This window comes from Octodon degus, unplaced genomic scaffold, assembly GCF_000260255.1.
Source record: "Octodon degus isolate 3935 unplaced genomic scaffold, OctDeg1.0 scaffold00116, whole genome shotgun sequence".
Classification (NCBI taxonomy): domain Eukaryota; kingdom Metazoa; phylum Chordata; class Mammalia; order Rodentia; family Octodontidae; genus Octodon; species Octodon degus.
The window spans coordinates 4,627,834-4,643,423 of record NW_004524692.1 but is presented as its reverse complement, the minus strand read 5'-3'; the positions used below and the strand labels follow the sequence as shown (position 1 = coordinate 4,643,423).

Sequence of the window (15,590 nt, the reverse complement as noted above, 5' to 3'; positions counted from 1 at the left end):
GCCAGGAACTGCATGTGCCACTAGAAGAGCTCCTAGCTTATGTCCAGTCCCAGTCCCTGCGTGAGTCAGGTGCGTTTGTGGAATCACAGCAGCGCTACCCAGGGCACAGCTGACTCTGGAGGAGGTGGCCTGATGCTCCAGTGGCCAAAGACCGGCAGAATCCAGATGTCAGGTCTTGCCTTCTGCTCCTCTCTCGGGGAGAGATTGCCCTGAGCATTCTGGGAACATGCCAGGCAGTCAGACATGTTTTGAGCCTTTTTGCTATCTGGACGTCTGGTCAGCTGGTGCTTCCTACAACATGTATTTGGGCATGTGGAGAGTGTTATGGGAGTCCTTGGTGTGGGTGTCTCACCTTCCCTGGGAGGCAGCAAAGGGGAGATGGGGATGAATAAGCATTAGGGGGGAGCAGGCCAAGCAGGAGTGTTCTGTGCCCAGAGAAGAGTATGTAGAAGCCCTTGGATGTGAGGAGAAACTTCTAAATAATCAAGAGATGTCACTGGCGTGAAACGAGGCTGGACCATGCAGGCTGTGTAGGCTGTGCTGAGGATTTTGATTGTCACCTTAGAGCAGATGGAAGCAAGCAAGAGAGGTTCTTACCCAAGGCAGTGAGATGATCTTACTTGCATCTTAAAGAGATCACCACTCTGGCAGCCTTGTGGAGAATGGTTTGGAGAGGCCACCGTAATAGTGAGGAAACCAAGGAGGAGGCCACTGGGCAGAGGAAGGGAGACAGGGAGATTTCAGGGATCAGGTAGTAATGGTATAAGTAGAGGGGTTTGGGTGTGTGGGGAGAATTGACAGGTCCCTGTCACTAATACACTGTTACTTGGGACAAGGAAGGAGAAGTGTGATGTGGAGGGAGGGAGGTAAAGAGCATGAGTTCTCACTTTGGGAATTATTCCTCTAATTCTCAGGTATTTGACCAGTGACCTTGATTGTCCTAGGAGCTAAGAGCTCAGTATCTACAGAAGAGGCAGTAAGGGCAAAGCCACTCGTGAATAGTAACCTGCCTCTGCCTTTGATTGAAGGCATGAACGTTTTGCTTCATCTCTATAGGAAGTGACAGCAGCCTCTATCCCTGAAGGATACTAGCTCAGAAGTGGGTGAGGTTTGAGTCTGAAAGTGAACTCCAGTCTTGAGCAGGAGACAGCCAGATTAGTCGTGGTTTATCTTGGGAAGGACAGTGAACCTGACCTCCACCCTTATGGGAGCAGGGCTGTTCACACATCATGTTCCAGAGAGAGGTGTGGGGGCGGGCTGATATGAGCTGTGGATGGGGTGACGGTTAGTACCGAGATACCTTTTTGTCATAGTGGTTGAGCATGTGTAGGAAGGTGTATTCATTGTCACAACACCTGGTTGGCCTTCTGGCCTTTGCTCTATATCTTTAGCCTTGTGGCGCTGTGTTTGATTTGTGACAGTAATGTGGATAGTTAGCTCCTACTGAGGAGATGTAGACTTGAATCCTACTCTGCACATCCTTTTAATCTCTTTGGAATCTAGTGGAGCCAGGTTGCAGATGGATTCTGAGAAGGGCAGATTCATGTTCATCTTCATGGGACTGGGGAGGAAAACAGGAAGAAAGAAGAGTATGGTGTGGGGATGGGTGTGTAGTGTAAGGGAGGCGTGTGACACCCAAGGCGTCTGCACACATGCATACAGCGAGTGTGTGTAGAGGTGTGTGGCCTGTGTGCACACCACCAGCTTGGGTGGGCTCCATGCACGAGGGAGGCACTTGGAGGGTGCAGGAGCTGGGGTCCTAATGTGAACTTGAGCACAGTGCTGCCCCTTGTTAGGGAACTGCGTCAGGAGCTGCAAAGCTGCTTCTGCTCTGCGTCTCTGTTGCCTCCGTCCTTCATGTCTCCACATTTCCCGGCTGCTTCAGTATGCTTAGTCTAACAGTGCCCCTCCTCAAGGGCGTTTGTATTCAGGGCAGTCCTGGGTGCAGGGAGCAGGCTGGAAAGCTTCTCCATAGTGGGTGACCTTGCTGGGTCCTAGAGTCCCAATCCTCGTGTGGTGGTGGCAGGAACATGAGCCTTCCCTGCCCTGAAGATGTCTGTTGTGCAGTGTGCAGGGAACTGTCCCCTGGGTTGCAGGGCCTTTCAACGTGGGTAATCATAAACTGGGGCCTCACAGCTTCCCTGGCTATGTGGGTCACTGACATATTGACAGACTGCACTGCCTGGCAGAGCTGGGGGTGGGGGTAGGGGTGGAGCCCAACTAAGGGAAGTCTTATCATACTACTGGATTACTAGATCGACTCTTTCACCTCATCCAGTTTCAAGGCCCTTTCTCAATAAGCAGGTTGCACCCATGTGCCATGGTGGGGCTGTTGCCTGGAGATCAAACAGCACTGTGCTAGCACTTGCCACGTGGCTCGTGGGCTGCTCGGAAGTGTGTTCATCAGCACAGACTGCTGTGGTACTAGCTGAACCCCAGTGGCAGTGTTTGGGGCTAATGCCCTCCTCACTGAGGTCAGGACTTTGCTCCAAATTTTGGTAAAATCTTTGCTTTCCCGTAACCATGGGAAATATTATTCCTGCCTAGATGACTGTCCTAATCTTATCTTCTCCTGCCAATGCAATCCTCGCTTGGATAGACTTTAAGTTATTCTGGGGCTGTGAATTTCAAGCTATTCCTTAGACTACCTTATGTAGTTCATGGGTAGACAGGAAAAGCAAACCCCAGTGGGTCAGTGTGCAACAGGAAGAGGAAGTAACCAATGTCACTACCCTCCATGAATGGTGGGTTGTGCTTTTTGTCTTTAATTTTCATGAGAAGTGATATCTAGAAACTATCTATAATTCTGATTCGGCAGTGTCACTTCGGGGAATCCAACATAAAGAGTAGTTTGGATGCGCTCAAAGATACAAGAATGAGGTGGCCCATAGAAGCATAGTGACGTAGTATGAAGTGGCACTAAGGAGCTGCCATTACAGGCAGTGTGGTAGGCCTGTGTGCAATGGCCCAGAAAGATGCCCAAGTTGCAAAGTCAAAAACCCCACTGGGTGTAGCCTGAAAGGCAGCCTGGGCTGCATTATGAGTTCAAGGCCAGGATGAACTATATAGTGAGACCCTGTCTTAAACAAAGAAAGCCCCAGATAACCCAAAGCAGAATCAAAACAACTGCAAGAAGCTAAGTCATAGAGCCACATGATGTGAACCTTTTTGCCTTTTAACACAGAACAAATTCCTGTGGTGTCCGTGCAGGACCGTCCATCAGGACGCAAATAGAGAGATGTTTGCTGAACTAGAGTGGGGGCGTCATCGTTTTCCTCTGCATATTTCTGCACTATTTGCATAGCGTACAACAGAAAAGTACTTACATATTAAACACTCACTTGCATGTAATTTGGTTTTGAAAATAATTTAAAAGTATAATCAGGTTGAATTTTTAATAAAAAAAATCTAGTCTATTCTTTTCCTCCAATCAGGAACTTATTCAAATATATGAGGACTCCAATATATTTAGGGCTCACGGTTCTCCTAATTAAAGAAGTATGTAATTTTTTCTTTTTAAATGTGCCTTGATGTTTGCCAAGTACTTCTGTATAATAGATTTTAATTCATTTGATCTTACAGATGAGGAAATTGAGACCAAGAAAGGCAAAGTGCCTTGCCATGAATAAAATCACGGGAGTCTTTCTGGTTCAGAAGTGTGTTTGGTTAAGCACAGTGTTCTGCTGCCTCTTTGATTAAAAGCGAGATAAAAAAAGGAGGCAGTAATCTCTCATTAAGTTGCTCTTTATCATTTTAGAAATAATCTGAAAGACCCTTTAGCCTTTAATTTCCTCATCTATAAAATGGGTAGATGAACCTTGGTGACCTCAAAGGTCTAAAGCACTTAAAAGCTGGGCATGTGGCACATCCCTGTACGAGGCTGAGGCAGAAGAATTGCTGCAAGTTCAAGGCAAGCTTGGGCTATGTAGACAGATAGTGTCTCAAACAAACAAATGAACAAACAAACACACACATTAGCTTTCTGTGATTGGGTACACTTGTTCTCTGTCTCTTCTCAACACATGTTCTTTCTTTCTCACAGTACGTAGGAAGCCTGGATGTGCCGAGGCCCAACAGCAGGGTGGAAATTGTGGCTGCCATGCGCAGGATACGGGTAAGTGGTCAGAGTGGGGCTGTGTGCCGCGGGAACTCAAGTGTCTGAACTGCGGGTCTTTTCACATGGTGCTGGAGTTGCCAAAGCAGACGGCTGCATTTCTGCAAGCCCTGGACCTGCCCTCCCTCTGTTGTCGTAGAGGCTGTTCTGCATTGGGTTGAGGCTCTTGATAAAGAGCCAAGGGTAAAGTAGACATGATGGATGAGGGGTGCCACCCGTCCTTTCGTAGTCTGCAGCGACACATGCGGAGGCACACATGTGCTGGAGGATGGCAGAATCCTTGTGATTTAAAGATGTTAGGGAAAAGCTTTAGTGATTAGCTGCTAATTGGCTCAGAGCATTTATTTGTTTGTTTGTTGTTTGGTATACAGTCTAGCTGCGCAACTCGGACTTGCTCTGAGTTGTCTCAGCCTCGCCAGTGCTGGGATTATAAGTGTGCACCACTATGCCTGGTTTCATGGCTGGCACAGTGTACCTGGAGTTCTGGGGCCAGCACAGCATGCAGTACTGGGGATCGAACCTGGATCCTTGTGCTTGCCAGGCAGGTGCTTAGACCTCTGAGCTATCTCCCCAGCCCTCAGAGCATATTTTTAAAAGGCAATTTATTATGGTATAGGGTTTTAAAGCTTACTTGAATTTCTAAAGACTAAATGTGAGATTTCAACAAATTTCCTTGATTGGGTGCTTTTTTTGGTATTTTAGGGAAGGGTCTACAGGGTGTTCAGATGGGACGCGTAGTGATTCTCCTGTTTACAGCCTCCCAAGTGCAGGGATTACAGGCATGCACTACCATGCTGTCTCAATCACAGTCTCAGTGTGCTCTGGGACTAGGGAAGGGCCAGCAGGGCAGGCAGGAATTGGGGGAGTTGGGGGGTGGATCGAACCCCTGGTCCTAATCCGCTGAGCTATTTGGCCAGCCCTGATTGGCTCATGTAGACCCCGGACATATGTGTGTGTTCTCACCTGTTTTTTTTTTTTTTTTTTTTCTTAAGAGAATACAAAATACTGATACTAAAAAACACATTAGAAATAATACAGAATTTCACTAAATAAATTCATATGAATTTAACAGTATTTGTTGTATTATGTAGTGGTCTTCAAAATTAGTTGTTTAGCTTACCAGATGTATGCATGCAAAATTAGAAAAAAAAGGTTATAAGAAATTACAAAGAGAAAAAAAATTGTAAGCATTAGCTGCTCCTTTTCCTATCCTGCTGTTTCTTGTACTCTGGAAGATTCGGCATGGATTCCAACCTGTGTCTCCTGATGCTGGTACTTGGAGCTGAGATCGGACCAGAGGCAAATTGTCTTCTAGTCACTGTGAAAGAATTTGCGCATGTTCTGTGTCCTAGACCAGGAAAATTATCTTAGGCCCGTGCACTTTAAAGGTCCACTTGGGATTTGTCAAATGGATTGTAATCAGTTTTTAGAGGATTGCTGTTACAGGGGGCTAGATCGGTCATTGCCAGATGCAGATGTAGGGCTCGTTGTCCTTAGAATACTCTTGCTTAAGTGGAAAACGTGGAGTGGATGCTGCGTATTTCATTTTGCTTTGTTAGTTTTACTTTCAGCCAGTTCGTCATCTGATCAGCAGAAAGCCCAGTTCAATGACAGCAGTGTTAGGAAGAAAATAAGCATGTTTACTGCTATTTTTTGGAATGCATCAATAACCTAATAAAATAATCTTTTAAGTAACTTGATCTTCCCAGGCTTTTGGCTTTGTTTTTTCATTATTAAGCTGAATTTATTGAAACTACTGTTCAGAGCAGCAGTGCTATTTATCATAGACTTAAGTAACAAGTAGTTTTAAAGCACTCTGACATGAGTAATTTCCTTTAATGTTCACAGCAAGCTATAGTTGGGGGTCTTGGTAGGCTTTTTCAAGGTTAAACTCAAGCTCAAAAAGGGATAGTAGGGGGTCACCCTGGTCCAAGAAAGGAGCAGGAATGTGGCCTGGGTGCACTTTTCCACTTGGTCTTGTGAAAACATGCAGGTGTTATCACCCTTCTGAGTGCAGGTTTGAAGCTCAGAGTATCTAGGCTGCTTCTCCTCTTCCTCTTCCTTCTAACTTGGACAGAAAGCAAGTACCGAGGCCTTCCGGGGACCGTCTGGGGTGTTGGCCTTGTTAGGAGGGCTACTGCCCTCCTTGCTGCTACTGTGAGAGCAAGGGCAGGGCTCAGAGTGGGTGTCACTCCGGTGTCAACCCAAGAAAGTCCCTCTTCTATGCATGTGTGCATGAAAGGCAGGAATATGTTTTTGCTACTGTCGCCGTCCTTGTGAAAATAACACTTCTATAACTGGTAGCTACCAATAGTTGGAGCTACTCACGCAGCAGGTGCTTTGTGAAGTGTTTTGATATTGAAATCATATTTTGTTACTATTTACAGCTCCTCTAGAGGAGGTGATGATGTTGTTGTTAGTTTTATAGAGAAGGTGTAGAACCTTGAGCAGGTTACACAGCTCTAGGTCAGGCTGCTGTGAACAGGCTGGTTTGGAGTTCACCTCCCAGGCCGAGCTGCTGCCGCCTCTGAAGGCTCTTTATGCTGCTGATAGCAGGGAGCTAGGACATGGCATCTCAGGGGCCAGTGGCAGGGATACAACTTTGCAGAGTGATCCGAAGCTCAGGAGGATGACATCACTGGGGACAGGGAAGCCTGGGGTGCGGGGGAGCTGGCTGGTCCCCGGATCTGGAGGCACTGGGGCTAGGTGTAGCTCTGTCTCATCTTCCTTCATCGCCTGCCAGGCTGTGTCCCCTGTGACTGTCCCTGCAACCCCCTTTGTGGGAGCTGCTTCTAGCACTTAATGAACAGCTCATTAAATTATAAAGAGAAATTAATTGGCTAGCAAGCTGTTTGGTCTGGCTGTCCAGTCGCTGTTAAGACTGGCCACTGTTAGGAGCAAGTGCTCTGATTGTGTGTGTTAGCCCCAAGCCCCACAATTTACTGCTGAGACCAAGCTGCTATCTTTCTTTCCCTTTAAAAAAAAATTCCCTTTCAAAAGCAGTTTGGGCTGTAATTACAGCTGTCAAGAACTGGGGCATGGGGTTTCTATGTAAAGGTCTATTCCTGATGCTGTCCTTTTATGCTGAACAGGGCTAGGCTGACAGTGGGCAGAACTCTGCGGGCTTTGGTTGCTGGGTGCTCTCACGGGTGCAGAAGCTGGAGGCCTACGGGTGGGGCCTGAGTCACCCCAACCCCCAGCGACAGTTGTGATGAGGACCAGAGCCTTACACATGACGTGCATGTGCCTTGCTGAGCCCTGAACCCGCTGAGCTCCGGGGCCCTTTCTGGGGTGCTGTGCTGTGGGGCAGTTAGGACCACCACTGTTTGCCAAGGGGGGAGCCCCCAGAGATCAGAGGCTCTGCCCAAGGGGCCACAGCCCACCTTGGAGCGGGGGTTCTGGCAGATGCAGGCATTCCTGTTCTTGTCCCGGCCCCGTGCCTGCCGTGGACACCCAGCCACATTCGTGGCCTTTCTGACAGGCCTGTTTCCTCTGACCTCTCCTTAGGCTTCATCTGCTCTCTCACCTTCCTGATATCATTTCTGAATTTTTCATATCTGTCTTGGGCTTCTGTTTCTTTTTTCAATATGCTTTTAGGCTTTTTTTTTTATGGCTGTTAAAAAGACATACTAAATTTAACTTTTTGAAAGTGTACAGTTAAGTACTGTTAAGTACGTTCTCATTCTTATAGCTGATCTCTAGGACTTCTTTTGTTACAGAACTGAAACTCTAGTCCTGTTAAGTACATGCCTTTCTCCCTGGCCCTTGAGGAAAAAACCTTTCTATGATTTTGACTATGCTAGATGTCTCATATGAGAGAACTACACCGCATTTGTCCCAGTGTGATTAGCTTAATTCACTCATTGTGGTGGCCTCAGTGTTCATCTGGGGTGTGTAACAGCACTTCCTGCCTTTTGAGTGCAGCATAATATTCCACTGTATAGACACATTGCAGTTGTTCCAGGTATTCCTCCATCTGTGGGCATTTAAGTTGCTTCTACTTCTTGGCTATTGTGAATTGGGCTGTCGTGAACATGGATGTACATGTATGTCTTTGAGCCCCAGCTTTAAATTTTTATTTGGATATATGTCCAGGAATAGGATTGCTGGATCAATTTTTTTTTTAAGCTGGGTCCTTGCTATGTTGCTCAGGCTCATCTCAAATTCTGATCCTCCTGCCTCAGCCTCTGTGGTTGCTGGGCGTGCAAGTGTGGGCTCCTGTATCTGGCAGTAGTTTTGTGTTTTGAGGAACCTCCAGGCACTCTTCCATAGTGATACTGTTTTGCCTTGTTCCAAAAAGTGGAGGAGGATTTCAAGATGTTTTTCTCAATACCTACATGGATAGATTTCCCAGGGCATCCTTCAGAGCTCCTCTGGAATCCAGCCCTTAGATTGTATGTTCTTCTAAGGCTGCCCAAGTACAACTGAGTCTGGCCCTGCCCCACCCAGGTCTGTGTATGCTAGTTTATTCATCCATTCCTTACATATCTTTTTGCTTGTTTGCTTTACAGTGTTGGGTGTCAAACATCGAGCTACCTCTCTAGACTTTGAGTCATTAAGTTGCCTGGACTAGGCTGAACTTGAGATCCTCCTGCCTGGGCCACCCAGACTTCTGGGATTATAGGTGTACACCACAGTGCCTGACCGCATCCCTCAGATACCTCTGGGCTCTCCTGGAATGCCATGCTAGTGTCCCATGGCTGGTGCCCACACATGGCCGGGCCAGGCCTTGAAGAGCTCTGTGTGCTATCAGGCCAAGAGTATGATGCTAAGAAAGCCTATAGCTGGGAGAGCAAATCCAACTTAGCAGACACGAGAAGGCCTGGGGTGGGAACTGAGAGCTTGCGTCCATGATTGGCAGGAGCTGCAGCCAGGGGGAACTCACTGCTCCTGGGAGAAGGGACAATGTGACATCAGAGCTATCTTTGAGCATCTGGTGCCTAATACGGGTGCCTGCCCAGCATGTGCCTTTTGTTCCTGGTCTTTGCCCTCTGGGGCTTCCTTGGGAGGCCGCAGAGCATGGTGAGAAGAGCTCTCCACCAGCAACAGTGTGAGCATGCAGGTGCCTTCTCCTTGGCTAGCTGCGTGACCTTGGTGAGGCGTTTACCCGCTTTTCATCTCTGCTTCCTCTTTATACAACAGAGCGCCTGGTGCTGCTCCCATCTCTCTGATGCTATTGTTGAATCTGGGATAATGTGTGAAAAATGCTTTACAAACCATAAAGGGCTATTTATATTCATTGGTATCATTTTGATATCTTCCTCTGGGTTTCAAGGCTTCTCACAAATGCAGATAAACACCCCGAGAGATGCAGAGTGGCTTCGACCAGCTCCTTCTAATAGCAGCGTCTTTTTTCCAGGTCTCAGCACAAACCATCCTTCCTCCAGAGACCTTTCCTGAGCAGGTCATCTTGTCCTCCTGTGCCTCACAGTGGGCACCACATACCCTTTTTGGTGGCACTGCTAGCCACTGCCTCCCGGAGTCTCCCCCTGGGATCTGTGCTCAGTAGAAGCAGTTGAGTGACTGCTTAATAATCATGTGAGCATACGCTGATGAAACCCCAGGAAGCTCCGGCAGCAGGATTCTAGAGGGGCCTGACTGGCTTTAGAGCTTGGGCGCCAGCTCTGTGTGGTGGCAGCCGCCGGCAGCTCTGCTTTCCTCTGTCCACACCTTTGCTTCTGTTGAAGCTGCTGGAAGAGAAACCCGAGGGAAAGAAGGGGTAGGTGGGAAGGGAGAAAGGGGATGAGGAGGGCAAGGGAACAAGGGAGGGGAGGGGAGCCATGTTGGTGAGACCTTCAGTGCTGGAAAGGAGCAGCTGCTTCTTGTCTGTTGGCTTTGTTCATTTTTGGACATGTAATGTAAATGGCCTCATCTGATGTGTGACCTTTTTGTTGGGTTCTTCCAGATAGCATAGTGTTGTCAAGGGTCGTTCCTATTGTGACATGTATCTGTGTTCCAGGATTTATTATTTTTTTTATTTATTATTTTTTTGCCATTTTGATACAGGATCTCACTATACAGCTCAGGCTGGCCTTGAGCTCACTTTGTAGCCAAGGCGGGTCTGAAACTAGCACCAATCCTCCTGCCTCAGTCTCCCAAAGGCTGGGACTATAATTGTGGACCACCATGCCTGGCTTTGGTTTCTTTTTATTCCTGGAGAATAGTCCATACGCATGAATAGACTGTGTATAATTGATTCACACAAATCCTGGGAGCTTGCCCCTTCTCTTTTTTCTTTCTTTCTTTTTTTTGGCAGAACCAAGGATTGAACTCAGGCCCTTGCACTTGCCAGGCAAGCGCTTATTCTACTGAGCCATCTCCCCAGCCCTTTTTTCTTTAAAAGAGGACTTGACTTTATTAAACTTTGGAAAGTACTATATGTGTTTGGAGCAGTGTGTGTGGGTAGGTCCAGCTGTCCTCTGGCAGTGAGAGAAAAACACTGTTTTCCCAGGGGTTCTGGGCCACGGCAGTCTCACCCATCTAAAGATTGTTGATCTGATTGCAGACTCTTAATTTTTCCCTCTGACATTTTTTACTTAGAAAAAAAAATTGTTTTGGTACTTGGAATCGAACTCACAACCTCGTGCTTGCCGGGTAGGCACTGTGCCCCTTAGTATTCCTGCCCCCCCCCATTTTTAATAAAAGTATTGACTTTCTTTTTTGAGCCAATATTACTTTTAGGCTATGGGGATATAAAAGCCTAAAAAACTCTAATTCCCTAAAAGAACTGATTCTGCATGGTGCTTACATTCCAGTGACTGGGCAAGGTTATGGAAGGAGATTAGACATAGCTTTTATTGTACTACTTGTGAACTCTCTACAGAATGGTAAGGTAAGGTGTGCAGCTAGATTGTCCCAGGAGGTCAGAGGTGGGTACAGCAGGCTCTGGCTTGGGATGATGCTTGAGCCTCTAGAGATGTGACTGAAAAGAAAGCATGAGCATGGGGTGTCCTGAGAGAGTGCACCCCAGAAGGAACTGGAAGTGCAAAGGGCGCGGGCAGCAGGAATGAACTCTGTGTGCTTCGCAGAGTAGCAGGAAGGCCAGTGTGAACAGAGATGCATTACTGGGTTAGATGGAGAGAGAATGGTGCATTACGTGCAGACATGTGCTCCCGGGGGTCATGCAAGATGATCTGGTTTCTTAAATACCTGCCGAATGCCTGTCTGATCACAGGGGAGCAGATACACTTATCTTTCTAGAATTTGCACGGGACTGAAAAGTTGCTCAGCGTGAAGAGTTCGGTACTGTTCCTGAGATGAGTGATTCCGGAAATGTTTTCTGACCAGGGGCAGAGCTGCTTCATACAAAACCTGGAGCCAGGTGTGGTATGCATGGCAGCACTCTGGGAACCTGAGGCAGGAGGATCACAAGGTCAAGCCCAGCCTGGGGAACTTAGCAAGACCCTGTCTCCAAATAAAACTAAGCTGAGCATGGTGACGCCCTCCTGTAATCCCAGCACTATGGAGGCTAAGGCAGGAAGGTCACTGGGAGCTCCAGGCCAGCCCAGGCTACCTATCTACTTAATGCTTGCGGGTCCCTTTGAAGGTTATAGTGTTTGTCCATGTCCAGAGGCAGCTATGCCCAAGACTAGTTCATAGCTACTGAACAAAACAGTCTTTGGGGAGCCTTCACCCATGGCCCTTGCGTTAGTAGCAGGCTGCACTGAACATTTCTCCCTCATTTAATAACTTCTGTGGCTTTGAATATACATTCATGTAGCAGCAGAGTTTTCACTTTAACCAATTGTAAGTGGGCAGTGCAGTGCAGTTCCCTACGTCACCACTATCTGCTCCTTTTCTTACCTAACAATAAAATGTTATACTGATGAAACAATAACCTCCTTTGCTCCCCAGTTCTGAGAAACCTCTGTACCGTCTCTTGTTTCAAGGAAATTCCCTCTTCTAATGTTCTGATGCAAAAGAAATCCCATCTGATGTCTGTCCTCCCGTGTGTACTCATTTCACTAAACGTGATGTGCTCAGGGTCTGCCCATGTCATAGCACGTGTCCCATTTCACTTCTCTCTTGGCTGAGAAGTATTTCTTCCTCTGACTTTTTGCACGTAGCATGTTATGTGGATTTTGATGTGTGGCTGGTTTCCTTTTGGCACTAGAGGCATTGTGATAACCAGGAAAGTACTGCCATGGGACGAAATAGCTACCACAACATACCCTGAAGACTTGGTTGAATAGTCATCATTTGTTACTTATGTTTCTCTTCATACTTCTCTAAGTAAATTTGCATATTTGTTGCAAATTTACCCAAGCAGACACTATTGCTTTTTTTTTTTTTTTTTTTTTTGGTCTTTTTGAGACAGTATCTTACTACACAGTTTAGGCTGGCCTTGTACTCACAATGTAGTCCAGGCTGGTCTGGAGCTCATAGTGATCCTCCTGCCTCAGCCTCCTGAGTGTTGCGATTATAGGTGTGCAGCAGTACACCCAGCCACTATTGCCCTTTTATCAGTAAGGATCATAGAAGTGGAATGACTCACACTAATTACACTGTTGTCCTTGATCTCATCAGAGTTGAGAGGTTGCCTGGTGCTGTTACCATGGCAGGCTCTGAGGAAAGTGCTTCACGAGGTTTATATTGCTTGACTTCTGCAATGACTCTGTGCTGTAGGTATCGACATCATCTTATTTTATCGATGACGAGACTGAGGTATAGAGAGTCAGTAGCCCGCCATGGCTCACGGAGCTGGTGCGTGGGCGAGCTGATTTCCTGCTGTGGATGTGGCAAGTGGACCTAGGTGAGCGTCCACTCTGCTTCCTCCTGGCTAGGAACCTACAAGGTCATCTGTGCTTTGCCACTGTCCGGCCAGGCTGCGTCATCTGTGTTCCCAATTGTGCCTTTCTCCTGTCCGGGAGCACTGCCAGCCAGTCCACAGCACTAGATGTAAATAAGGTCACTCTCAGATTTTTATACTTCTTTTTCAAGCTTGAGACTCATACGTCCTGCGTGCCACCCCCAGCTGAATGTCCCAAGGGTGCTGTAAATGCAATATGTCAAAAACTGGATTTGTCATCTCTGCACTCTCTTCTGTTTATTTTAAACCCCTTTCCTTTCATTATTCCCACCTGTATCCTTACCACATTGAGAGGCATGTCACCCGCCCAAGAACGGACGTGCAAGGTCACCTTATTAGACTCTGCTCTGGCTCTAGCCCTCATGTGTCACCCTTGCTGATTGCCTTCTATCTTGTCTCCTTTGTGCGTCTCCCCTCCAGCCTATGAGTGGGGCCTGGTCGCTCACTGCGCAGGCGGCTGTGGTGGCCCTCCAGACCTTTGCATGGGCATAGCTTGTGGCTGCCTGCCCTGGCCTCTCCAGCGCTGCCGGGCCCCTCTGAAGGTAATCATGAGTGCCATCCTGCTCAGAGCCATCCAAGGATGGTTCGTGGCCATCAGGCTGGAGTCTGAACTCTGAACAGGGCAGGCTGTGGGTTCTGCCTGGCCCCTCACGCTACAGTTGTATCAGGCTGTTTCCTGTACTCTGCTGGTGTCCTGTGGGGGCCCATTTCTACTCCTGCACTATGTTTTTTCTAGTACTGGGATTGAATTCAGGGACTTTATGCTGAGCTACATACCCTATCTTTTGAATTTCTTTTTCTTTTTTTAAATTTTGAGACTGGGTCTTGCCTAGTTGCACAGGTGTGAGGTAGAACTTGCAATCTTCCTGCCTCAGCCTCCCAGGGTGCTGGAATCACAAGTGTGCGCCAGCACACCTGGCTCTGCTTGCCCTTCTGCTTGGAAAGAGCCTCTTCTAAGGGTGGCTGAGTCCATGACTCAGTTTAACTGCTGCTCAGCCCCTGAGAGCCAATGCTGTCTTCCTTCTGTTCTAGCAGCTTTCCTGATGTCCGCAAAGCAGCTTGCCCTTTCTTTATGTTACCGTTGTACTCTGTGGAGAGTTCTATCTCTGCATCTAGCACAGTGTCTTTATTCCCTTGAAGGCAAAGGCTGTGGCAATTGTCTTGTGAGCCAAGGGATGGATTACTTGATGGCTAATTCTTTTTCACGATAAAGGAAGATGTCCACATTGTGGGAATTAAAAACAGTGGTGGTCTCTGGTCCTTAGCACTATGTCTGGCCCATAATAAATAACCAGCAGCTGTTCACGTCTCCTCTCTCTTGCTCTTGCATGTGCGGCTGGAGAAAACCCTTCCTATTCATCCTGGGACATGATCATTTGTTGAAATACTTCCTGTGTATGAGTCATCAGAATTAAATGAGATTCTTCACTGAAGGCTTTGTTAATTGTCAAGTGTGCATTGCACTAATAGGTAGTTGCTGGGCCCTAGAAAGCAGCAAGAATTGGCAACACACACCAGGCGTGGTGGTGCATGCCTATAATCCCAGTGCTCCCAGAGGCTGAGGCAGGAGGACTGCAAATTTAAACCTAGCCTGGGGAACTTGGTGACTTAGTGAAATCCCATCTCAGGGTAACATACAAAATGACTGGGGATGTAGGTCAGGGCACAGGTCGTGGGTTCAATCCCCAGTACTGCAGGCAGAAAAAAAAAAAAAAAAAGAATTGGCCTCCTGCTGGGAAGAAAGACCCTTGTTGGGTAGAGTTTCCTTTTCATGGAAACTGTACTTATCAGGTCTGGGTTGAGGATCTGGAATCCCAGCATATTCCACACAGTGCCAGCCCTTCGGCATTTAATCAGTGTAAAGAATAACAGTTTGGCTACTGTTCCTCGGGTTCTTTGGTTGCTTGAGCTCCTACCTCCCTGGAGAAACATTTAACTGCAGGATGCTTGGCTGTGGGATGACAAATCGCTTCTTTACAACGAGCTCAACCGTGCTGCCTAACCAGTGGGGATCACCCATGTTATGTGATATGCACAATTGGCCCTGTCTCCTTAGCCACTAACCATCCTGGGAAGATTTCATCTCCTCACCCGAGGGCTGGTTAATGAGGCAATCCCACACGCACTCCCTCCTATCAAGCCCAGTCATTCTGGGGCTTTTCCCTCCATTCTCACCCCCTCTTCCTCCAGCTCCTGAGGTGGTGGAGAGTGCTGGACCCTGGGCCAGGGAGTCCCTGGATGGGCAGGCTGTGGGCTGAGGGAACAGCCTAAGGATCGTGGTCTTAAGTGCTGGTGGGCTGAGGAAGGATCTGTGTGGCCCATTTCTGAGGGCCAGTTTCCCCTCCCTTTTCTAAGCTAGGAGGCCTTCCCCTGGAGATGCCTGGCATGGAGCTTCCATCCCAAGTCCCCAATGCAGCCCTGCACCGGGCCTCAAACTGCCTCTCTGGGGAAGAGCACCCTGTAGGCAGCTCAGACACAGTCCCTATTATCATGTCCTCGTGGGCAGCCACTGTATCTTGCACTACTCCACTGTTTCCATGGACCCAAGCAGGTCTTTATTTATCTTGGCCCAGAAGGTGTGAATAGTTCTGAGTGCATATTAACTTTAATATGTTTTAATTTCACTTGGTATCCCTTTAGATTTATTAGAGCTAGGAACCTGCAAGC

General features: G+C 47.7%; 1 protein-coding gene across 1 annotated transcript in view; it reads left to right on the top strand.

Moving 5' to 3' along the window:
• Nos1ap (nitric oxide synthase 1 adaptor protein) overlaps positions 1–15,590 on the top strand; it is a 293,255-nt gene that overhangs the window by 81,563 nt on the left and 196,102 nt on the right. Inside the window, exon 2 of the mRNA XM_004639967.2 lies at positions 4,043–4,114. Within this exon, the coding sequence (XP_004640024.1) occupies positions 4,043–4,114 (72 nt within the window). The remainder of the gene's footprint in view (positions 1–4,042; positions 4,115–15,590) is intronic.